Source organism: Aythya ferina (assembly GCF_964211825.1).
Source record: "Aythya ferina genome assembly, chromosome: 11".
NCBI lineage: Eukaryota > Metazoa > Chordata > Aves > Anseriformes > Anatidae > Aythya > Aythya ferina.
The window spans coordinates 9,808,100-9,834,783 of NC_140307.1; the positions used below are offsets into that span (position 1 = coordinate 9,808,100).

At 36.8% G+C, this 26,684-nt stretch overlaps 1 protein-coding gene across 9 annotated transcripts in view; it reads right to left on the minus strand.

The window, feature by feature from the left end:
* ADAMTSL3 (ADAMTS like 3) overlaps window positions 1–26,684 on the minus strand; it is a 201,766-nt gene that overhangs the window by 157,458 nt on the left and 17,624 nt on the right. For all 9 annotated transcript variants that reach the window (XR_014696786.1, XM_084532086.1, XM_084532090.1 and 6 more), the window contains exon 3: window positions 808–927. Coding sequence is in view for 8 of the 9 variants with exons in the window: in XM_084532086.1 (XP_084388212.1) it covers window positions 808–927 (120 nt within the window). In the remaining variant the exon portion in view is untranslated. The remainder of the gene's footprint in view (window positions 1–807; window positions 928–26,684) is intronic.

Sequence of the window (26,684 nt, forward strand, 5' to 3'; positions counted from 1 at the left end):
TGTAAGTGTCTATGAATGTAATTCAGACTGTTTTGATGTGGAGTTTCAACTGACTTCTGGAACACATTGTGTTATGAGTAAATTTCCACAGCATGCCACACATTTCCTAGGTTTACTTTAGATCTTTTGCCAAGATTAACAGCATTTCTTTCATGTTGCTTTCTTTACATTTATATCTATATTCCATGTTTAACAATGTTTCAATGGGTCTGGAGAAAGCATTAAAGATCTTTAACTTTAAAATACATAATTTGTTGCTTTCTAAACACTCTGCTTCATCTATTATTCCACTTTGCATTTGTTTATAATTCACTCAACCTTCCCTTCTGAAAACTTCATGAACTGACAAAATTTGCTGACTTTTCACAAGCTAGAAAATGCAAGATATGCCTTACACTGATTTATCCATGAAATAAAACAATTAAAATAGGTCAAACAATTCACAGAAACAACAGTAAATTCTAATTCTACACATTTTACAATACTAACTATAAACATCTATTAACACACAAATGAAATGTTGTTGCTTTCATCTCTATTACATCCCATAAACTTTTTCCACAAGTGGTTTTGTCCTATTATTTTCACAACTTCAATTTCATTTTGCTGTAATCATTCATTTTATCTCTACATATTCTTTTTGTGTTACATTGAGTGTTATCATTCATTTTGCTGTAAGTTTGATGCATCTTCAGAAGATACCAGACACCGTTTCTTAATTCACAGAAATCTGTATCTCAGAGTTACATGAATGTGACTTCTCTATCATTTTCACATGATTATCATTTTCACATATGGCATACTGACCTGGTCATCGTAACGGTAAGTGAGGAATTGCTCCCCTGTGGTATCCTCAAGAAAACTCCCTTGTGGAGAGAGCGCAAATTCAGGCAAGAAGTATGCACCTTGGGACTGCTCTGCTCTTGTCTGTAAGAGATTCAGAAAGGTCACGTTACAGCTACTACAGACACAAGTCAAGATTTTAAACTGTACATATAGTTACAATGAATAGACATGATCTTCTGAGTAAAATGCATTGTGTTTTTAAGACACTGTATTTCTGGGGGGATACTTTGCTCCAGAGGTCTGTCACAAGGATTTAACAAATGCTTACAGGGATCCAAAAACAACCAAATGCACTAGTAGCAGAACCACCTATTAAAGATAATATCTCTGGCTTATCAGTTACCACAGCTGAAAGACAGTGAAAAAACACACTGAAAAAGCAACATCAAGTTATGCTTTCTTTTTTGGTTACATGCTTCACTAGACTGGCTGCTGCAGACAATAATGGGTTTTTAGTTAAATACAGCATGTCTATTCTTACAGGACAGCACAAAAAGAGAATCATAGTTTAGGAGACACTTTGGGAGTTCAGCTAGACCAGCCCCCTCAAAGTAGGGTCATCTGTGAGCCCATGACACTGAATTACTTTCCTGTCCTGCAGGAAAGAAGTTGCAAAGAATAAATTGGATGGTGGGAGGGGAAAATGATTGAATTGAACACCAGAGAGTGGTCCATATAAGTTCTGTAAGTCATGCACAATTGGTGAACAGTGCTTGAGAACAGGCCAGGAGAGGAATACGGGCCCATTTTGAGCTCCAGAAGAGCTAATTCTGTCTAAATCAGAGCCACTATCTCCAAGCTGGCTGACACCTAGGCCCTTGTTAGGCAAAGGTCTATGGTCTGATCCATGGATTTTCAGGAACCATAACACTTTGAACATGCTAGACATGCTGAAGACATGCTGGTTGAATATGCTGTCATTGCATTGTTGGTCTAAGGCAGCCCAGCCACGTAGCAAATGTACTGCATGGACACTTATGTCCTCATTCCTACTATCAGGCAGCAGCTCTACCCTGGAAAGCTAATTGGTTTGCATACAAGAGAAAATGAGCAATCGTTTTTTGAAAGAAGAGTACTGGATCCAGCTGGGGTAGGGGAAGAGTGGGAAGGGCAAGAAGATGAAAGTTACCTTCCAAGAGGTTGAAACCTTTTAGGGAAGAAAAAGACTGAAATGTACAAGTTATTGCTGGACATTTACCAACAAGTCAACTTAACAAATGGAGTTTAATTAAACTGTTCTTATATTTTGACATATGCAATAATTTTACAGGAAAGCTTACAGTTACCATCAACCAGTTTCCAGACTGTTGGCTAGAACTGTACCAAACAACAGCAGTATAACCTCAGTGCCAGATAACTAGAGATTTCAGAAACAATCTATGTAATTCAACCAGTTTGTAGTGGAAAAGGAAGGCAAGAGCTTCTGTAGTTCCCCTCTTGTGCAGGGAATTCACTTTCTGAAACTCACAACTTATCTCATAAAAAACAGATGCCATGTCATTCTCAGTGTGAGTCTGGAGAAACTTAACATTGCTGTTGCTTACTCTGTTCTGCAAAGAAGTAGCTGTCAGCTTCTCAGACTGTAAACCCCATCATTTGTGACAAGCACTAAATTAACATACTTGTTCTAAATTGAGCAATCTTCATATAAACTAGAAATAGCTTGCAAAGGACATGTCTAGACTAGGGTAAAAGGTCACACTTCAGTGTGCTGGACCGAAGAAGATTTTAAAGAGGACTTTTTCACCAGGCCCGCATAATAGTAATTCATGTTCATTGTGTTGTCACGACATTTTCTCTAAACTCTATTATACCAGTGGTCTCACTTGTATACTGTAGCCAACTGACTTTATTTATGCAGAAGTAAATTACAGAAAAAAAATAAAAAAATAAAAAAATAAAAAAAAATCTGCATTTGATAACAATAGTTTCCCCATAAAGTAACTAAGAGAGGTCCACAGTTACACTTCATGCTGAATCCAAGCTGGCTGCAGCTCACGCAGGCCTTGACATGTTAAGTGTAACCCAGACGTGAAACTGGCTGACATAATCTGGCATTTTTCCCCACTGGTTTCAATGGACTATCGATAGATCCTATATAAGGGAATATGGCAATGATGTAATCCTATGATTTCAGTACAGGGCTAATGGATAAGAGATATGCGTTCTAAATCTCAAGTGGCCTGGGTTAAACTACTTGACATTTCTACCTCAGTTTCCCCAGGTGTATAACAATTACAGCATCAAGTGATCCGTATTAATAGTGTATTGTAAAGTTTAGTTTATATTTGTAAAATACTTTGGAAAAGAATAGTACTAAATGTATAATAAGTACTAAATAAATAAGTACTAAATTTATAATAATATTTTGGAAAGAGCTGTCGAACTAAAGAACAGAAGAGAATCCATATTACTCTACCACACTTCTTAGAAAAATGTATATCATACTGCTGCTTGATTTCCCATAAACAAATTTGCCAGTAGGGTATGCAGTGATTAACTGGTTTGTGCTTCTCATCTTTATAAGGTAAATATTTAAAATAGGAGGTCTTTGGACATTCATCAGTATTATTCTTTGAATATAAAAGATGCCAACATTTGAAGCTGAAATAATGATTTAATAAATATTATATGAAAAAACAAGGATTTATCCCACACACATGAACATATATTCAATTTGTTTTTAATCAAAAGCTAACAAATGGCTAGTCACTGGGGAAGTAGAAGAATGCTTGCCAGATTAAGGCAAGATCTGGCTTTCAAGCATGGAAAAAAATCAATGAAAAAAAGGTGAATTTTTTATGAGGTTACACCTGAGGTTATAGTAGAAACTGGTCTAAATGCAGCAATAGGTACTGCTACCTACCTAACATTACTAAAGTGAAGGAGAAATGCAGCAAAACATTCAACTGAAAGCAGGAATCTACTAAGAATGCACTGAGTTGAATGACAAGGGGATATTGAAGCTAAGTAAATACAGCTGATACACAGCCTAAATCAAGAAGTTTGTTAACAAAATCAAAACTTTCTCAAAGAATTATTTTGAATCAACTCAAAATAGCATAAAAACATTTTCCCCTCTAGGTATATGCACCTTAAGTAAGCTGCATTTTTGCTGTTTGAACCTTTCCAATACACTTCCATTCATGTATCGTACTGAACACAAAATGCACTGTTTCCATTTGGTCCACTTTATTCCCCACTGAGGAGTCTATCACAGTTCCTTGTGAGCCTTTTATATTTCTATGGGTACTTTTGCCTAAACGTAATTCATATTTCAACAGTCTCTGGTTTTATAGTGTATTTGGGATCATCTCTGAATGATTTAGCTAATCTGATATAAATTTATGTTTTAAACTAAAGACTGCAAGTTTCAGAAAACAATTATATTTCATGCTAGTGTTTTAACTCTCTTTAATGGCCAGTTTAATGTTAATAGCTTCAAGTTAAATGTGTGAAATTACAAGTACAGTTAAGATTTAGAACAGGCATTTTAAAACAGCTTTACAATTCCATGATCTTATTAGAGATGAAGAAAGAAGGTGATAATGTAGCTAAACCAGGTAATACTTGCTACATAAAATCCGTTAAGATTAATGCAGATAAATAGATGAATTGGTGTTTAAAACTTTTCTGGGTATCAGTTAGCCAGAATATGCCTCTTATTAGTCAGAAACTGAAAATAAAAATAAAAAATCTTCCATCCTACATCATTCTACCTATGTGATCAAGGAGAAATATCCTGAAAAGTAGATAATGTATTTAGGTTCTGGGAAGTGTAAAATGGCACTGTGCCTATTCAAAGGCTTATGCTCTAAGCACATCTTTGATCTCAGGCTGTGATTACTTCTTCACTCATCACTCTCCACCTGAGTGCTTGAAGATTAAATTACTCTTCCACTTTCAATTGCAGAAGACAAAATGAACAGTTGGTATCCAAGTCTCTGGTTTTTTGATCTCCCTCCACCAAGACTTGCCTGTTGCTATTTTTACTGCTGCCCAATTTCATTGCTCTACATGCTACTCCGAATAGAAACATCTTCACAAGGTGAAGTTGCTGGATTCAAGGATTTTATATTTTATTACTGCAAATAAGAGAGGAATGGTTACTGAGAGCTTCTGAGCCAATGTGAACATTAACAAGTAGCATGGTTGAGTGCCATGAACTGAATCCGTAGATCAAAACAGTGGCCAGCACCAAATACTCACACAACAGTATTTGGAGGAGAGGAGTTTTGTTGTTGTTGTTGTTTGGTTGGTTGGTTTGTTTGTTTAAACTTTTTTATTATTATTATTAATTTATTTTTAAGCTAGCAACTAGCTCTATTCAATCCCACAGACTATCCATTAGTGACTGAAGTACATTAGTTTTGCTGCTGGAGCACATCTTCTGATTTTTTCATCCAAAAGGAACCTTATTAGCACGCTTTGTCTTTTGTTGTCCCTCCTTGGTATCTTGGATTTATATTAACTATTGCCATCCAACTCACTTGAAATTATCAAATCAGAGTAAACATTAAAAGGTAGACTTTTCCTGTGACTATAAAAAATATATATATATTTAACCACCGGTCATTCTTTCCAAGGTACAGATTTCCAAGGTACAGAAGAATTTCATCCAAGGATTTAAACTGTTATTGTAATTTCAGATAAATTGGAAATTGTAGTTTAGTCTACAATACTCGGGGATCATGTGACATAAAGGATATTGCAAAGTTCAACTGAACATCATAATAACATGCCACTATTCTATTTAATCATAGCCACCAGAAGACTGGAAAATGTGTTCCCTAATTATAAATAAACAAGAGCAGCTTTAGAAATGTAGCTTCCTGCTCAGTGTTGAAGGTCTAGGAGATGAGAAAATGGAGACCAAGTGTCGCAAAGAAATGACTTGTACATAATTAGAAATAAAGCACTTGTGTTTCAGATGTAATAATTTCATTTTTTGAGTTTCTTGGCACCAAAAAACACATTAATGTATTTTAATTAGAGGCCAAATAAGAACTATGCTTTTATGTACACCTAGTGCAAATTAGTATTACCTGGACTTAAATCAGTCTTTCCCTAACAAAGCCCGTGTGCTTGCTAAAAATAGGGAGCATAAACAGAGTAATAAAAAAAGTTCAAAATGATCCATCTTAAATGCCAAAGATGACAAAATACCACACTGTTCCTGAAACTGCCTCAGTATCTCTTTTTTAAGAAGGGGAACAGACAAAAGATAAATGTCCAGTGACCTTGAGCTTTATAGTTATATGCAATCACACTATCTTGCCCAAAGTAAATTCTGTAACAGAAAACCAGAAGAGTTCATTTGTGGCTCGTTTAGTAGCTCTTGTTGGAAGGGGAAAATTAGTCATGGTCTTCAAAGTATTAGTTTCCAAACTCCTCATTTTAGGGAAAAAGATGGGAAAATAAGCAAATGAGAAATTGCATCTGTATTCTTAATAACTTGTATTTACACGTTCATCAGATTAATATGCATGGCAAGTCCAATCATATACCAAAATGTATGCCTTCCAATTTAATTCTTCATGTTAAGTATCTGTCTACTAAGCTGCTGTAGCATGATTTCTGCCCCAGGGAACTAATATACAGGCTAAGTAGCAGTTCAGTTTAATGGATTTTAAAGGACTCCAGTACAAAAAATGTTAGATGGAATATAGCAGTCCAGTCTCATCACTAGATGAAGAAGCGTGTTAGCAGATAAACAAAGTCACAACAGTATTTCAAAGCTTCAGATACTGCCAGAGCAAGAAATGCTGATGAATAAATATCTAGTAAGATTTAGATTAGCTTTTGTTATGATCAAGATTTACAAAAACAACTTCCTAATGCTATATGCTATGTAACATTTAAAGACCCTGAAAGTGAGCTGTTTCCACAGAATCTGCCAGAAGTTCAGCTTTTCTGTAGACCAGGCCAATTATTTAAAATAGTAATTAATATCAAACTAAGACACCAACATTTCAAACCAGAATTAAAATGTAAACTTTTTTTTTTTTTTTTCCCAATAAAAAAGAATGGACTCAAAAGACACTTGCTAAGCTGCTGAACTGATGAAAACCAAGTACTTCTTCATAGAAGAACCCCTGAAACTCAGAATGTGGCTGCCAAGTTTCATCAGAGAAGTCACAACTGAGATGAGACAACCTTGAAGCTGAACCAGAAGTTCTTCCAAAGACAGATCAGAAGCGTGACTCAATAGCTGTTTTCACAGCTATGCATGCGCTGGTCTGCTAGTTAAAGGCAGACTTCAGGACTGCCTGATTTAAGCACAAATCAAATGATTTTTCATCTCACTATCTGTCATTAGAGATTTGTTTAGAATATGTAGAGATAAAATAAGCTTAGGAAAACATGTCTGTAACTTGAAGATACATACAAAGTTAAATGAAAGGATTCATAAGCATTTTGCATCAGCTATGACAGTGAAGAAAACAGTTGCCCACACCATTTCTGCTGCTCCAAACAAGCCCATCCTGCACCCTCCTGAGCATTTGAATCATTCCCAACTTGAATGTGCTCAAGATCATGTCCTCAAAGCAAAAAATCTAAGCCTTTCTCACATGGTGTAAGTTTGTACAACTTAAAGCAAACACAAGAGGGGTAATAGAGATCATTTTGGTTTTAAATTAAGACACTATCTCCCAGTCTTTCCAGAAAGCTATTTTACCAAAATTTCTCTTGATTAAATGTAAATACATTTTCTTTGTTGTAAGTTGGGCTAGAGATGGAGATCAACACATTTTGAAAATCTTTCTTTACCTTGTTAAATTTATACTAGTGATTAAGCTTTTGGATATTTATCAACAACTACTTATGTTTTCTCTTGCTATGGTCTGGCTGAGGGATTAAACTTGTCACTGAGAGACTGCAGTACTATTTAGCCAAAATCTCATTTAGTCTCAAAACCCAGCTTAAATATCAACTCTGCTTCATGTTTCCAAAAGAAATATGAAACCTGGAGTTTTCCCTCCTCCAATGAAGCTCCTTCTATGCTGCATTAGGCAGCCCGTCCTCTTTCTGCAGGATTGATGTGCCTAATACTTGCTTTTGAAAGAGCTGTGCTAGCAGCCTGAAGTTGCTCCCAGTGATATAAATGGCAATGCACACACCAACAGCCTTACAAAACTGGAGCCCAAATACATCTTCAGCATGACAACTCTTGCAATATTATGTTTGCTATCAGGCCTGTGAATAACACTAGTTACTCAGTGCTATTTGGCTTTGCATAAACAAAAGCCAAAGTGAGAAATACGAGCACTCTTAAATAAGATGACCCTGAAGTAATTCATTTCCAAGTATTGTCAGAAAGTTAGTGACTGTGGATCAGATTCTGCTTGCAAAATATGTATTGCCCCGTTATTTCCTGAGCCTTCAGTTGAGCCTTTGGGGGAATGGGCACAACAATATTTAGAGCCAGTTTAAAAGCAATTTTATAGCATATGGATAAAACATACACTATAAAGTCTGGATATTACTATTACCAACGAGAGTAGAGTTACACATACAGAAAGGGTACAACAAGCCTATTCTTAAGAACAAGAAAAAAGGCTTGAAAAGATATGGATTTACCAGTAGGAAGAGAGGAAATTAGGTAACAGCAAAAAAAGTAATTTTAATTCCTGTCCCCTGATTCCCTGCCACAGCGGTGACACGATTTATAAGCCCAGCACAGTGTGATGTCTATTTTCCGTCTCCTTACAAATGCTGAGAAGCTGCATTAAATAACATCAGTGGCATCGGTGTTGAGAGGCTGCTGGCAGTGATGTGAGCAGGGACTGTACCTGCTCTATAGAGGGAAAGCGATTTGTTCTTAAACTTGTATCTCCTGAATATGCAGCTTGACTAGTCTATCACATTTATCTGTTTCTTTGCTTGTTTACTGATTTTATATAAATGTCCTGTTCAACAGTTTATGTTAAAGCAGTCACTCACATTAACACAAAATGCTAACGGCTTTGAATGGTGAAATAACATTCTACCTGCACATTGGCTGGGGCTTGGTGCTTTGGGGGAGCAGGGGAAGTAGGCAAAAGGACATTTGCACTTTATTTATTTATTTTTAAGATTGAAGGTACTAGAATCCTCTTGATGGAACACACATTCCTGCCAAAAACAGTGGAAGTGAAGAACATCTTGTTAAAAAAAATAAATGTAGAAGTGTAACAAAACTTTCATTAATCCATCCTTTTAAAGTCTTGCAAGCAAGACAGAGCTAACTGAAGGCTTCTACAAGTTTTTATCCCTCCTTTCACCATATGTTCAACACTATTCCAAACAAAACCCACCTTTTATTCTTTATTTATTAGCCTAATAATTGGCAAAATTCTTGTCATAAATCAAGTTCTTTTAGCATTATTGGAACATACTCACATGAAACTCCTGAAGGTCTCTAAGGGTCCTCTTAGCCTCCATAGAAAAAAATATGCTACAAAAATACTGTCAGTGTCCTTAGCAAGAAAAACGGGATAATCTGTAGTATTTTTAAGATATGATAAAGCTTCCTTTATCATGACCACTGTGCAGTGAAAGCTTTTTTTTTTTTTTTTTATTTGCTAAACTGACAGGTTGCTAGCAGTTGAATGGACTCCTTTGCAGGAAGCAGACAATCTTGCTTGTTTTTCTATGGACACATGACTGCAGCCTGCCCATATGCCTCCTTCAGTGATATGCTGAAGGAGACTGAAAGCATAATCCTTTAGGAACAGCAGATTTATTTACAGAAGGCAAGAAAGGAACATAGTTTAGGTTATGTGGGATCACTGTCAGAGTCAGTGGAATTATAAAACCTTACAAAGACAACACATGCACTGAATGAAGATGCTCATATTGCTTTAGGGTTAAAGAACAAAATGAAACAAGAGAAAGGATATCATACAATTCCTTCATTGAGCAGTAGGAGCCTCTGTCATGGAGAGGCAAGCAAGACACCTTAATAGCTTTGGCAAATCATGTGCTAACAGAAATTAGGATTATTTAGTAATAACAACATTAAATAAATAAATAAATAAATAAATAAATAAATAAATAAAAGAAGACTGTGGGCTATATGAGATGAGTGAGTCTGTAGTAAGCTACAGGCTGCAAGTACTCAACTCTTTACTAGTGAGATAAGTGGCACAAAACAGGGAAAGGGCAACATCAGCCTTTTCTAACAGATGACTTCCTTCTCATCCCCTCACCCAGTAGGGCTAGGTAATCGCTCTAGTAATGCTAAAGAAAGGGTGTAAGGAAGGCACAAATGTTCCCAGGTAACAACGAGTTGGATCTAAATGGGAAGCCTCCTGAAATGCAACATAAAGGATCTGGGTCAGGTGAAACATGATGGCACAGTTCTGTGAGCAATTCTGCTCAGCACTTGCAAAATGCCCCCTTGTTTTCATTTCACAACAGTGATGTGCCCACACTGCGGTGACTGCCTGGTCCAGGATTTGGGGATCAACATTTCAGCTAGACATGATCAACCTGTCTGCATGCTGGTTTAAACACATCAAGGAAGGTAGTGCAGGTGGCTAGCGATTCACATTTATATGTGAATAAAATGGGACCTAACACATTGTCACATACAGGAAAAAAGAGTTAGCTATTATCAGATAAATAGGCTAATGATGAGAGAATGTAGGACAAAAACTTCACACAATACTTTGTTCCTGTGCAGTATATTATACCTAGTGAGAAAATCTACTTAGCTCTTCTACACTCTAGTATTATGGTGCTATTCATCAAGAGATCTCATATTACTCAAAGTTGTCATTATCCTCATTTTACAATGCCTACTCTCAGGAGAGTCTGGCTAAGAATGACATGGGACTCTTGACTCAGATTTTCCTGATTCTTTTTAATTTAAATTATAACCTTAATGTTATTAATGTTATGTTATGTTAGTGTGATTATTTGTATTTAATTTCCTTTAGAGTTTTTTTCTTTAATAGTGATATAATTTGAACTGACATAGTAACATGCTTTTCATATACTTCAGTTGAAATTGTGCCTAAGGGCAGTGAAATTCTCATCCATAAGCTGTGTAAGGAAAAAACCTCTGGCGCTCAGAAGCCAAACACCTGCTAGAACTAGTGGCGGATCCAGATTTTTAAGAGAATTCCTGTTGTATAATGAAAGCACAAAGAAGGGAAATGTGTGGGGCAATGGAATGGTATTAAAACCACAGCACTTAGGGGAGAAAAAGAATCCTAAACCACTATATTCAGTATTCAGAGCTAAATACTGAAAATTTTGATATTAAAGAAAGATGTTCACAAGTGCAAATATAAACAGAGGCTTTTTGTGATGTGGGGAAGGCTGAGCAGCGACTTCTTATGTGTCACAGGGCATTGCCATGCCTTGCATTGCTAATGACAGGGAGTTCTCTCCCTGCACTCAATCTCAGTACATCTGCTTCTGATTCAGGTGGCAGGGGAAAATTGGCAAGTATTTCAGACAAAAAAAAAAAAAAAAAAGCCTGTCTTAACACTAGTAATTTTTCATCATTTCATTCTTTCATCATTGTCATTAGCAACAGCATGGTGTTTATCATGAATTAAACAGGTAAACGCAATATGTCAGCTTTTTCTGCTACTGTAAATGACTGCAAATTCTCAAAACAGAAATAGACCTGGAAACCCAGGCAAACTCCCAGCCACCAAGAACTGGAGTGTTTCCTCAGTAAGGAAAATCTATCTTTGGTGCAACTATATTGAAAATCAAGTTGTCCAAAACAGAAGTAGAACTACAGGATCATGCAATTAAGGAATTTTGACAGATTAGGAATATAGAAATTTTTTGACAAACATCTTCCATCACAAAACCTCTCAATGAATAAGACCCTCAAAGAGTCTAGCAAATACCATATAAACAGGTATAATCCAGATAGCAGTAAGAAAAATCACATCTATATAAGAATAAGGTGGCAAGATTCCTCTTCAGAGACAAGCCAAAACAGTTTACTGTAGGATAAATCTCTCTTAAAAAATGAAGAAAAGTATTTGTCATACCACAAAGGTCACTCAGCTATACTAAAATAACTACAACTAAACACAAAACATGCAAAAAAATCTTTATTGATCAGCGGTGTTTGCTGACCTACTTCAGTGACTTCCACAAAGAATAAATACACACAGATAAGGCTGGGTAAAGGCTTGTGCACACCCAGATTAAGAGTGAAATCACTCAAGTAAATGGAGAACAACCACAGTGGCGCCAGAACTCCTCTGGTACATTCCCAAAGCATCAGTATGACTTCCTGCATTATGCAGGCTATAGAACTGGGCAAGGAGCTTTCTCCACCATATTCATCACTTTTTTAAAATAGGAAACATTTTCAGAAAGTTTCAGTCACGGTTTTAACAGGTATCAAAGAAAAGGGAATATGCCTAATACGTTATTTCCACATTTAGTTGAATTTCATTGTTAAAATTCTCTATATTACTTTGCCTAGCTTCCTCTCCAGGCCTTTGGACAAGCTTATAGTTTTTTGTTTGTTTTTTCCTGGTATATCATAATGTCCTTTATTATCAGAAATTCTTTCTTCCCTTTTCCCCAGTTAAGATGGGAAAGGACAATTCAGGTGGTGTGTGCTGGCCTATCACCAGTGAATGACCAAATACTTAAAAACTCATGCCAAGTACTGCCACCCCATGGAAAAAAGGACAGCATTAGTCCAGGCTCTCTTATCCACACCTCTTTTCAGAGGAGCACAGTGAGCCCCTGCTACCATCTTGTTAACACATCTTCAAAAGGGGCAGGGGGGTCCCAAAACTCTAGTTGCAAAGACAGACCACCCTGAATAAAGGTAGGTGTAAATAATCAAAATGGTTCTCCTACGTTATGTCTAGGAGATGAATCCTTTCTCACCTGAAAGAAATTAGACTGTGGAGAATGCCCCAGCCAGATGTTCACTCAGGCTAACCTGCAATTTACACCAGCTCACCACATGAATGTGTCTAGCACATGGAGAGGAAAACATGATTTTTCCACTGTTAATTTTCCACCACTTCTGATAATTTTAGTGATATTAACCCAGTTCTTCATCTACCCTTCTCTCTCCATTTCAGTAAGTCCCTTTGCAGGGTTTATGGACTGAGCAGCCTTGCACACTGACTGGGTCAGGCACATTTTCACAATAAGGAAGCAGTTAAATGGTCATGGCTCTGCTGTAGGAATGTTGGTTTAAGGCTATTAATAAGGCACGTGAGGTGAATGCCTTTCAGCCAAGCGCCCTCCACGTGTGCACACCTGTTTCAGCAGGATTTTAAAGAGAAATTCCCGAAAGAAACTGTTCACAGCACGCAGCCTTTAAGTCTCAAATGCATTTTGCAAATACTCTAGAGCTTTTAAGCTTTTTATGCTTTGCTGATGGTAAAAATACTGATACACCAACCACCAGGCAAAGCATGCTACTTCCCAGTAAGACTTTTTTCTCTCATCTATCATTGAGTTAATTTTCTTTAAGTTTTATTATTTGTCATTCCCAGCAAAATCTTTTGCTGCTGAAGTGTTTTCCCTTACCCAGACCCAGTGTTCAAATGCTGCAACTCAATTCTCCAAGCGTGCTTCCAATTGTTCCATATTTACTCTACTCAGTCTCATATTTACTTCTCAGCTTAACTCTGCTCCCTCAGTCCACTAAGGCCAGTCTCGTTATCCTGATCCATTCCCTTTCTCATTTCCTCTTAATATTTTTGAGGAAGGAAATCAGTCGTTCTCCAAGTGTCCTGTCTTTTTTTTTTTTTTTTTTTTTGGTCTCGCCACTGACAGCATCTCAAGCAGGGCAAGGTATTAATTGTGTTGTATTTAGCCAGACACACTCTCCAGCGTTGAAAATAAAAGGCTGACTGAAATTAGGTCAATAAATGAACAAAAAGCAAATAGCATGAAAGAAATAGAAACACCCTAAAAAGCAAAGTCTCCAAATATGAAAAGACCAAACATGAAAAAGGACCTACCAGTAATCTGAAGATTGTCCCCTCTAGGTCACACTATCTACTAGCTTTAACTGAGAGTATTTTATGTGTATACTTCCTAACAAGCCACTACTTTGATAACTATGCCTTAATGGCAGAAAAAAAAAAGAGTGACTGAAGGCTCACGTGGCAGGCACTACAGTCATCTGTTCAATGATAACTGTTAAGACTAATGGTCATTAATGGAGTTTAATGACTCATTTTTGTCCTTCTAAACTATGTGTACAGTAATGCTAGAGGACTGATATGGTAAAGAGGAAAGGGCTCTTACTGAGGTGAGAAAAACACGGGATCTGCTCCTGGAAAGAATGGAATAAATCCTCTGAATGAACTGGATTTGCTGAAATGTTAAAAGACACAGCTGAGCAAGTCAGACAAAATGAAAATAGAAACTGCTAATTCAGAATCGGATGCCTGTCCTAATCAGCATAGATTAATGACTACAGCCTTATCACCCATTTTTCACAACCAGCAGAAAAATTTCATTTAGAAATTTTAAAATGATCCAGGTGATTACAGAAAGACGTTCAATAAACATAACAACAAAAGATGAAGACTAGAGAATACTGTAGAACACCTGCAAATCAAAGGCAACACATTGTCTAGTATTTTGGAATAATAAAAAACACAAAGTCCTCTTAATTGCACTGCATTTTGTTTTGGTGGTTTTTTTTTGTTTTGTTTTTGTTTTTGTTTTTTTAATATTTCAAGTATCGCATGTCTTCTCTGCTACTGATCTCATTGACAGTCTTTAACCCTCTCAATATGGTCTATATTTCAAATGAAACCAGTAGCAAGTACAAGTGCTAAAATAGGTATCGCACTGAAAGATGGGCCATATGATTGTATTCCTAGTCACCCATCTTGTTTTCTCATTCAAACAGCTGAAGTTGAGTGAATTGCTTCACTATGCGTGCATTACTCTGGGAACTTGGCTACCACATCCACCGCATGCGATTTGCCAATACATACCACCTGCATACTGAAGGAACGGAAGACCTTCCTGTGGAGGAATATCTTCCCATCCTGTGTGGGTGTACAGGAGCAGATGTGTACGTACAATGGATAGCTCCCAGGACAGATGAATTGAGACATGTCATAAGTCAAACATTGTTTTCCAATAATGATTATTCTTCTACGGGACATTTAACAGAATAATTTTACTCCTTCAGAATACCACACTGAAGTTTATGATGGCATAGCAGATGTTTAGTAAGATTGTTTTCTTTCCTCCTCTTTTCTAGCAGATTGAAGAACCTGACTGCAGGGGGTGATCATTTTCAAAGTGCACCTAATTACTGGCATTTCCCTGGATCTACTAGCACCTAAAATCAGGCACGATTGACCACCAAGAAAAGGCTGTAGTCAAGCTACTGAAAAGCTCTACTACCTTGACCAGTAGAGGAAAGGTTCTGGAGGGAGCAGCCCTTCCAGCTGCTACTAGTACAATCAAGTCTCTGTTAATGACAGCCTTAAAAATGAGAAAATAGCTCTGGCAAACACATCTTGTAGGAGGTTGGTCTTTCAGCCTCCACTGTTTCAGCAAAGTTGTAAACATCACTATGTTTCTTAGACGTAGGAGCTTATCTGTAAACAGCTTTTCAAAAGCAGCTTTTATATATTGAATTTAACAGGGTACACAATCTTGGTTTGTCCACTTGACCTTGTCTTTTGAAAAGCTGTTGTGCCTCTTGTAGGGCAAGAGATACTCAGCTCACTACTTCTAAAAAGAGCAATGGCAAGGCGAAATGCTAAGTCCTTCATACGTGCCTGATTTCTAACCAACACTGCAAAACCACCTATTCTTACGTACCCAGCAGCTTCTCCTTTACTGCTACCATTTGCACTTAAGGTTAAACAGAATTCTTGACAGCATAGTATAATTTTAAAGATTTACAGAAGGGCACTATTCCTACAGAATATTTTTCAACTATTCCTGAGCACTTTTGGATGGATCTGTGGCAATAACCTCCCCCGAATTTTCTTATCCACAGTCAGCTCTTTAGTTTGCCAGTACAAGCTAATGTGAGCTAGGAGGCCAACCCTAACAGTTCAATATCTAAAGCTTTAGCATGGTTCCAGGTTCTCATATGTTTGTCTTTAGCATTCTAAAACTTTTAAAAATATAGACAGAATCCAAGAACAATGGACTCTGCAAAGGCAAGGAAATAAATTCATCCACCCTTTTGTTTAATTGCAGAGGATTCCTTTTGCCCTACCTATTACTTCTCAGGCTGAACATGAGCATGACACTAGAAACTCCTGAAGCTAGAATCTATACAATTTAGTGGATTTGCAAACAGTGGTGTGAAATACTGTGCTCTTGATTCAGTTGATCTGTTCTTATTCTGCGTCATTACACATCTCTTCACATTCTCCACTGCTTTACGAATTGTAAACAATAAGACAGTTCACTCTCAGTTAAACTGTGCTGAAGATAACTGTGGCAACGATTCAGTTGTTTTCATTTGCACTTTTTAAAAGGTCTGGCTTCCTCTGCACTCTATACAGAGTAAAATGTTATTATATGAAACTTAAACAGCATCCATTTCAAATAACAAGACCCAAATATAAATCTTAACCTGTATATTTCTCTGCAAGTTTGGCTGTACTTGGAATTATCAGTCCAGAACATCTCTATTTCAGAGTCCAGTTCTTTTTGCCAAGAGAGATATTCTTTTATCCTGATTATAGTGAAAAAAGCCAACATGCTGGCCTGACTCAGGCTGTAATTATTCTGTGCCTTTATATGAGCTTTTTATAGTTCCTGGTAGAAAGGCTGAAGGGAATCCTACACATCCACACAAGGTCTGAAATTTGTTGCCTTCCTGCACAAAACTGCATGAAACTGTTTGAATGAGTTCCTCTTCCCTATGCTTTTCCTTGCTTAGAGTTATGATGCATGCAGCTATTTCCCTCATTTTTTGTTACTCCAGCTTTAATAATAGAGCAAGGGGATGACTACAAATTGTTCTATAAAAAACAGAATTGACTTCTTAAAAAATAAAAAATAAATTAAAAAAAAAATATTACCTACCTAAATAAATCCTCAAAGAAGCAACTACATGCTTTAAAAGGAAGTATGGGGCAATAATAAAATCTAAAAGTCGAAATGCCTATGCCAAGAAGATTTAATGTGGTCTCTGAATCTTAAAGCAAGCCAAAACTATTCATTTCAGCCATTTAGAAACAGAATCATTCCGCATTGTCTTAAAGCCATAAGAATTCAAATCACTCACTACCATTTCAGATTAATCAAACACCTCATGCAGACTAGGAAAACACAGGGTTGTGTCACCTTCCTATTTTTGCTTCTTCAGCATCAAGCCAAAACCTAATCCCTGTTCTAAATCAATGTGTTCCATTCTGCTGTTTCCTGGGAGGCAGGGGGCTGGAGGCAGGTGGGGAAGGGCAAACCTTTCTCCCAATTCTTTCAGAGGTATAAATATTATATGAAAAATTCCATTAATATAACAGCCTTGCACTCAAATCCTTAAGTCTGCTGTGAGTGGACAAACAGAAAAACAAGTCACCACACTTAAATAAATATTCACCTACTACTGCTAATATTTTTCTCCTTCACGTGTATGAAAAACAGCCAGTCTTGTACTATTTTCAGAATAATATTCAAGAAACAAAGAAAGTTATGTACAGAACATTTTAAACAAAGTCAAAATACAGAAACCAAATTCAGCTTCAGTTGGGAAATGTTTTAAAGAAATTAAAATTAATAGAATAAACCCTTCTCTGTAAATCTCTTCTTATAATTTCCTTTAGTTAAAGATAACAACATACTGGATTTAAGTCCATATATAACATATCAAATGCTCTTTATTAAACAGAGGATCTATTCATAGCACCCTGTATTTGCAACATATGCAGCAAATTATACTATTAAACACTTAATCCTAATACAGTTTAAATTTCATCTCTCACAATAAAACTTGCACTAATGTTGCTATACTTGAAATAGGATTCTAGAAATAAACAGTAGGAGTTGTAGATAGCTCAAGTGATGACAATAATTGAACACTTGAAATATAAAGTTAGCTGTTTAGATCTAAACGTTCTGATGAAATATTAAGGGTTTGGAAAAAAAAAAAAAAAAAAAAAAAAAAAAAAAAAAAAAAAGCTATTCCCAGTTATCCAAGGTTTGGAATGTTTAATTTACAAAACATAGGAAAATAAAAGATGGACAGGACTCCTATGAGCCACATGCCACATCACACATCTCTGAAAATTCTGAGCTTGTACATGCCCTCTGTAGATAGGTCATGAAAGGACTGATCCCACTTAGAGGCTTTTGCAGTGCCAGCACCTTGCAGAAGAGCCGAATACAGCAGCAACCCTGAGCGAATCAGAGCAAACATCTACTACAACTAAGATACTCTAGTAGTAACAGCACACAAACAGCACAGCCTGCTAGACAGCCCTCTGAGTGGAGAAATGGAGACAGACGAGCTACACCAGTATTTTAAAAGCTGAACAGATCTTAAATGTGGAGACATCTGCATTGACAAATAGTATTACAAGTTTCTGAATGCAAGACCCATTAAAACCAAGCATGTCCACACCAATCCAAATTTAATTTCAATTCAAGCATTCCCTACATTGTGTCTGACCTGTCCAATCTTAGTTATACAACTCTGAACAGGATTTTCTAAGCTATTTTATTAAAACAGACAATTCCAATACACAAGATAGATCAAGAAAGCAGGCCCCCATTTTACAAGTCCCGTCGTGCCCCTGCAAGCCCCAGTTCAGAGCAAGCATTTAACCTAGAAATCTGCATCATCCTTCATCATGAAGCATCATTTATCATTTTCTTTAGCCATGCTCTCATTTAGCCATGCAAAACCATCTGATTGTGTCAACTAAAAATACCACCAGGGTGAATCAGAGTGCAATGTTTTATACAGCCACCCTGTAACTTACATGCAGAGAAGAGCCCATTAAGAAGCTGCAGATATGATTCAGAAAAAAATTAACCAAAGACAATCACAGTTTGCTAGAGAATATTATAAAGACTTCATTAGTGTTTTTAAATACACTGTACATGCATATATTTCTATGTAGTATAGTTATAGTAATAAAGTCCACCAAACTAAAATTTTAGCAGTGAATTGAAGCTTACAACATTGTATGCCAGAAAGAGAATTACATTTTAAGATGTTTTAAATGCCCCTTTTATAACACCATTCAATTTTTTCCTCCGCAGACAAAGGCATATACTCTTTGACAGGTACTAGGTATAGTTAACTTTTGATTTACTATAAAGGTGCAGATGTAATTCCTCAGAATAACAGATGTCTATCAAACTCTTCAATCTTGGACACTGAAAATATCACCTAGAGTTCTGTATCTTCACACAATGACAGATCAATGGAAGAAGGCCTGCTTGATATCACTTGAGGAATCACCTGATTATAAAAATTAGTAAAACGCTTAAGTAGTACAGAATAACTCCACCAAGGGGTTTGAAGTGGCCTGATTATGAGAAGAGCTGGGGAAGAATTAGCAGGTGCAAGGATGTTGTACCAGGAAATTCTTCTCTCAGGAGACAGCATAGACATGATGACATGGGAAACTTGGGTTGCCAACTTTCTACAGAGTAAATAACCCTGAAACTCTGGGAAAATGACTTGGATTATGAAGGTGGAAGAGAGGCCAGCCCATTACTGAAAGAGAATTCTAAGTGAATTTTGCCAGTTTTATGTGGATGATTAATCTCAAAATGAAGGGCTAGTGCCACTTTTCTCACTGCTGCTAGCCTTTCTTTACTTCTCAGCTCTCATCTTTCAAAGACCCAGGCGGAGCTAAGAAGGCACATTGGTAAAAATTCCCCATGAAGGATTAGTTTTGTGCAGCCAGCTATGCTTTCCCCACATTACACAACTAACTTTAAGAAGAGTTCCTCAGAATACCTTTACTATCAGAGTATGATGCTCTTCAACAAAGTAAGACGATGCTGAGTGGTAACAGCAGATCCTAAAGGTTAGCTTTGACTATTCCAACCCAGATGCACACCTTACTAGTTAATATTTGCATAAGTTATTCATATGTTATGCCAGAGGACTCTCTTCACGAGTTAAATTTTATTCATATCTGAAGTCCACATTCAAAATAAGACTGGGCTATTATGGAGGTAAAGACTTATAAAAATTGAAAACTCCCTTTGAAACACATGCTTTCCAGTAAAAGCAGCTAGCAAAATGCAAAACACGGTCAACATTCCAACACCATGATGTCAATTTTTATATGCATGGACAAAATGCTACATGCAGAACTCAACTCTATCGTATCTTCCTTATTTATGATGTGCTTGTGTTCCCCTGCTTTCATTAGCAGAACTGCACCATGCAGTGGAGAGAGCAACCCCTAAAAAGTTTCAAAGGAATCTGATGAATATGGTAAATCTGGCAAAAAGCCACACTGGTTTTTAAAAAGTGAATTTCCATGTTCTGCTTCGGTTCTTCTGAAAAAATAGTGTACATGCTCTAAGGAATAGTTTTGATGTTTCCCTCTGCAGTAGTTCAGAGAAATTCCTGCCAACAGGGATGGCCTGGAACACCTGATAAAATGCTCTTCAATAACACACAATAAAAAGTGACATGTAAAAAAAATGGAAATCACTTGATTTTGCAAGGTTTATAAGCAACAGGCAAATTATCTTTTTGATTATCTCTACTTTTTTCCCCAAAAAAGAAAAATACAGCCAATTTTCAAGAAAACTAACAGCTGCAGACAGATTTAAATGCCATCTGTCCTTAGCAGTTACATGAAGAGACAAAATGATTCACACCACACAACAGGAAGTATGATAACCAACTCATTAACACTAATGAAATTCAGCCTCAGTTTGCTTCCTATGGGCAGGTCTTACTCAGGAAAAACTCCCACTGATGTCTCAGGCAAAGTGCCTACAGACTTCACTGGCACTGTTACTCAAATGCAAAATGTCATACTGTTCAGCTAGAAAGCCTTTTATAAATTTTACAAAATAAGGTCTCAGTTGTGGCACAGTAACCTAATGAAGTCCACAGGGTTCCCCAGGCTGGATCTCATTCCAGGACTGAGGTTTTAGTGCAAGTCCTCATACTACACCACTGAATAAATCAATGTGAATTTTTGGCAGACAAGGAATGATGGGACACCCCTATAACACAGTTGAAGAAGACAAGGTCCTTTCTTCAGTGTCTCATGGGAGGCTGGCCTTAATGTTTGAAATAATAAAAAGAAGTCTACAATTCCTATATTTTCCCCATTTCTGAATTGTGGCTTCTTTGTGACATGTGACAGATGGCTCACAGAGGCCTAAATTCAGCAAGAAAAATAAGCAATTATAAACAAATACATCATTGCTGTTTGCTAAGGACATAATTCAAGGAAGTTCAAAAGATCAGAACAAGACCCACATGTTCTGTTATCCCAGCTAAGGCACTTCTCAAGATGGTTATCTACAGGAAGAAATTTTCTCCAAGAAAAGGTTAACATTTACAGTACATCTTTGTTGCCCTCACAGAAACAATACAAATAAAAATAAAAATAAAATCAGCTCATATAAAAATGAAAAAAAAAATAAACAGAGAATTTTTTCCCTAAGTAACACTGCTATCTTATGCAAAGATTTAAAAGGTTGCAAGTTAAGAACAGGTGATGCTAACAGGATATTTGAAAGACCCATGAGACTTGCAACATTAAGTAAAATGTATTTGCCTACTGATCTAATTGCTTACTAATTTTCAAATCTATTCCCACTGGATAAGTAATGGCATTTTAAGCCCAGAACCTGGCATTAAAAATACATTTATAGTTTCCTTTTAGCAGAAGATAAACAGCTGCATGGTAAAAAACCATACATTAAGATGGCATTCAGGAGGTTTCTGTATGGTTTTAACCAACCTATTGTGTTCTAAATTTAACTGAAAGAGGTAGGAAGGGGAAATGGGAAATACATTTGGGCTCACAGTTTCACACTGGGGTGAAGGCAAGTGTTCACTCATACAGGGAAAACGTCTGGAATATTTGTGTCTTATGGAAGGACTTATCACATAATGAAAGTAGAATTTGAGCCAAGCCTTATTTAGTAAAATATCAGAAGCCATTGCTCTATTTATCTTTCTAAAGGAAATGCTAGTGTTTGTTTAAAAACAAGAAACTACTCAAGCAATCAAAATGACCTAAGTTTCCTTGAACTCCTTCAAATTCTAAGGTTTTGGTATTTTTTAGAGTGTCAGAAACAAAATTTTGTTAAAAAGCTGTAAAAATAAGAAAGTATTCCAGGCAGACCCAAAGAAGCTCAGAATGAATGTACCTATGCAGTTTTTGAGCAAGTCCTTGTCATCCAGAATATACCTTCAAATACACCTGGAGTTTAGAGGATATATTTCTTTAGTTTCAGCTTTTAAATAGTGAGTCACAAATGACAGTAGCATGGATTCTAACTTCCCTTTCAATGACTATCAAGTGTAACCCCGAAGAATATCAAGATGGTAGAAAAACATCTGAATTGGTTCTGACCAAGTACCTATCTAGTTCATCAGCTTCCAACAGGAGTCTTAAGTGGATACCCAGAGAAGAGCACATACAGAGCAAGTACATACCATACTTCCCTGGACTCATGTACTTTTTTTTTTTTTTTTTTTTAGCCTGCCATGGTTTGTCTGTTCAGTAATACTGAGTGGATTTTCCAAGTGCTTGTCTTGTCTTCCCCTGAATCCATGTATCCTTCCACTCGAGAAAACCTTTGGCATGCAGATCCCAAGATCATTACAAGCTCTTTTTGTTGTCTTTCCACCTTTTTCATTCATAAAGGATCAGAACTGTACACAGTACTTAGAGTGGGATCACACGCTTAAGGAGTTAATGCAGTGAGAGGATGATGCTCTTCACTTCGCATCTTCCCTTCATGGTGTTTCCTAACATTTAATTTCCATTATTCACTATTGCCAGGCTCTGAGCTGGCAGTTCCATGAAGAGACACACCTAGGAATCACTGTTCTAGAGGAAAAGTGTAACTGTTAGTCACAGAAAGCATCTTACATTCATACAAATAAAACTACATAATCAGGCCACATGAAAACAGAGCTCATTCAAGCAGTCTTATCAGTTATTGGTGTTAGTCAAATCCCTGCGTAGCACACAGCACAATCCACACACCTCTCCAGTGATGAATGTACACCCTTTTCAGCTTTCTAACAAGTGTTGATGAGATCAGCTGAAAAAAACAGTAATACATTGGAAGTTCCTGGCAGTTTCCAACTAGAATATCATCTACCAAGCAGTCAATACTCAAGACACTGCAATGCTATTGTTTTTTCAGCCAACATCCATGTTAGTCAACCAGGGAGCAGTTTAAAACTATTTGGAGGCTCAGGAAAACAAAACACCAAATGAGTAATGAGACCTTGAAAACATCTAATAAAAGGAGACTCTCAAGAGAGGAAGCCCAATAATATCTTAGCATATTTTATTTGTTATGCATCCACAGAGAGCAGTGAGCTTGTTCAGCCTTCTGCTTCCACACCGCTGCTACACCAGCAAGAGGCTGCAGTAGCTGGGAAGCAAGGACAACAACTGTTGGAAGAGATATGTGAATGCACCAGAACCACTACTTGCATCACTCTTGCTTACATGTATTTCTCCATGCCAGTAGATGGTCTGGAGAAGCCACATACACAACAGAGATATGGTAACAACTGAAAAAAAAATAAAAGATCAGGGGAAGAATTTTTTAAGCTAGCTAATCTTTTGTTGAATCAGCGAGCTCAGAATAGAGATGCTTTCTGCAACCTCAGAGCTTCTGAAAGGTGCAGGCCAGGAAACATCATCAGATGAAGATGATGAGAGAAAGCAATCACCTTCTGGCATTCTGTGGTGTGGCAGGTGTGCCCATACCCTCTTAATTCTCTGGAACTAAGAAGCAATAGATCAGAGAACTAAGTGCTCTTCTTTGCGTTTGCATTTGCTACAGAGAGCCTTCACAAATCCTTTCATATATACATGTTATAAATGATACCCTGTTCTGTTTGCATGCACTGACAAGAGACTGTATCCTATAAATTTTAAGCAGCTTAGATTTTTGGCAAAGCACCTGATGACAGAAAAAAACATTACATAAATGCAGAAATACATGTTTCCACATATAAACAAAAGCTCCACTTACTTAGCACTACAAAACAGCATCATTAACCAGTTGGGACCTCCCACCGTGCCACAAATGACAACAGTTAGCATACAACAACAATCTAGTAATTGCAATCGTAAATGCATTTTTAATATTGCTTCACAATTTATTCGAGCTGACTGCATTTGCTGTGTTTCTAGTGGATCCAGAAGCATGACAAACTGACAATTCTTGGAAACCACATTTCTCAAAACAGACTGAGAATACTGTTTTCATTCTCTCTCCATAATGATGTTAAATCTAATAAATATAAAATTAGAAACAGAAATAACATTGTTCCTAAACAATTTATGTAATATGCTGTCTGGAAGGGGTGTATTAGGCCAAGTTTTCAGAAAGTGCACTCCATTTATAAATACTTGATGTTTGTACTTGCACTTCTCAAGTATTATCAAATATCTACACACCCAGGTACTAGAATTTACACACCAGAAACCTATTCTCTCAAAAGAGCTTTAAGAGTCAAAGTTTTGGTTTAATCATCAAAATATGAAGATGGATGGTTAGCCAGACTTTTGGAAGTGACTAAGGCACTAAAATGCCTGGTTCCCATTGGACTAATGGAAATTTAACCTATAACTTGTTTTGAAAATCCAGCTAAGCACCTACCAATACAGTTAAGTACTCAACAGTATGTGTTTAACTTACAAAAGCTCAGGGCTTACTGAAGTAAAGGCTCCATATCACAGACCCTTCTGAAAACACTTCTCTCTCTGCATCAGATTTAGCACCCTTGCATAGCTGACAGTCAAAAATGAGCTTGCAGACCTGTACTTGCTCCTAGAAGACAGAGTGAAGCCATTTGGAAAATACGACCCTTAACTCCAAGAGTGCTTGACAGTCTACAGTGTTCAGATAATATAAAAAGTTCTCCTCTTAAACGGAGAAAAGTTCTTTATGTACTTGTTTTCAAAACCTAAACAAATCAGTGATAAAGTGAGTGAAGAGGGCATAACAGAACTGCAGTGCCATGCAATTCCCATGTGGGTCTTGCTCATGATAGCAAGCTTTCCTTTTCTAAGATACTTGTACACATTTGACAATTTCTTCTAGAGAACCAGGAATGAGAGAAAAATAGCATTCCAGATGCACTATACCAGAAGTTGGGAAAGTACATTGGTAATTGAGATAACTACAAAAGGTTCAAGTCTATAAACATTTTGTTCCATTCCAAAATAAGAGAAACAAAATTCTTATTCCAAAACTCACAGGAAAGTTGAAAACCTCTTTCAGAAAGAAAAGCCACGTAGACAAATAAATACTGGGCTTTAAGTTTATTGAACCTTCAAAAGGAAATTTATCTAATGTTGAGCCGAATGCAGAAATGAAGCTAGGGCCAAATTCAGACACACTGATTAAAGCCTGACTTTCCTTCCATCAGCTGTTTGCTTATCTTTTCCAACTTCTATCTGCACAACCAGAATAAGAAACTCACTTAGCTGTCTCTCCAGAATTGTCACAGCTATATCCAGTGTCCTTTCTGGAACGTTGTGCTCACTAGGAAACTGCATTTCAAAACCAAACTCACTCTATTACCACACACAAACTGTTTTACAGAGATTTTGCATAACAAGAATTACACTGGGATTGTTCAAGGCAGGCTGTGCTGGACTGTACATGGTCACAAGATTATCATTAGTGCTATAAACTATACAGAATCTTACCAACATGGACTTAACAGTCAAGTACATTTGCAGTCAGTTTGGTGTAACACACTGACATTGCCAAGGATTTCTCACATAAGCTTACAACACAAACAAGTACAGAGGCACAGTTATAAACTTGCTTTCACTAGCACTGAAATTAATATTTTACCACTCAGTTGCAAGCCACATTATATTTGGTGTTTTCTTAAATACCAGTTCCTGGATTCAGGTGAGCATACAGAATTCTATATTTTAAGAAAAGCTTCAAGCCTAATGACTGCAGATAGAGACAAACATGTGGACCTCACAGCTTCTAGAAGTAAAAACAAATAAAAAGGTCTCAGATTTTAAAATACATTCTTATGAAGCCAAACTCATTATTTGGGATGGCCAAACCATGATTTTTAAACAACAGGTAAAAGGACTTTAACATGAGTATAACCAATCATGTACGTTTTCTGTGATGCAAAAGCAGGAACAATTTGGTGTGCTGAAAAACTGCCCCCTCAGTGCAGTTTATGCCTCAATTTGGTAAGGAATATGAAGGAGCCAGCTGCACCAAGCAGACCTGAATGAGTAATTATCAATGACTAATCTTTCAAGTGGTTGCTAAAACCAGAGAGAATCTTAAAGCTATTCCTTCACTTGTTAACTACTTTTTCAAGAAAAATTAGAAGCCACTGGCTGTTGTGAAAGATTATTCTTACATCTAAGCTATTCTAAAAACATTCCATGTTTGAATAGCTAGTTTTAGAACAAGTGAACTGGAGCTCTACACACAACTGATTTAATACTCTCATCCAAATTTATCATTTTAATGAGGAATGATACTCATGTCTGAAGATGTAGATAAGGCATTATAAATCTAACAGGACACGGAGATTAAAACACCTTCACCTCATTGGCGTGAATGATTTTGGACTATGCTTTAGCTGAATAACCAAAGGCTGATTTTCCTGACTTGTATCGCTGCAAGCATCATTCATAATCACTATTATATATAATATTTACTAAAAATTGAAACAAAGAAATAATAGT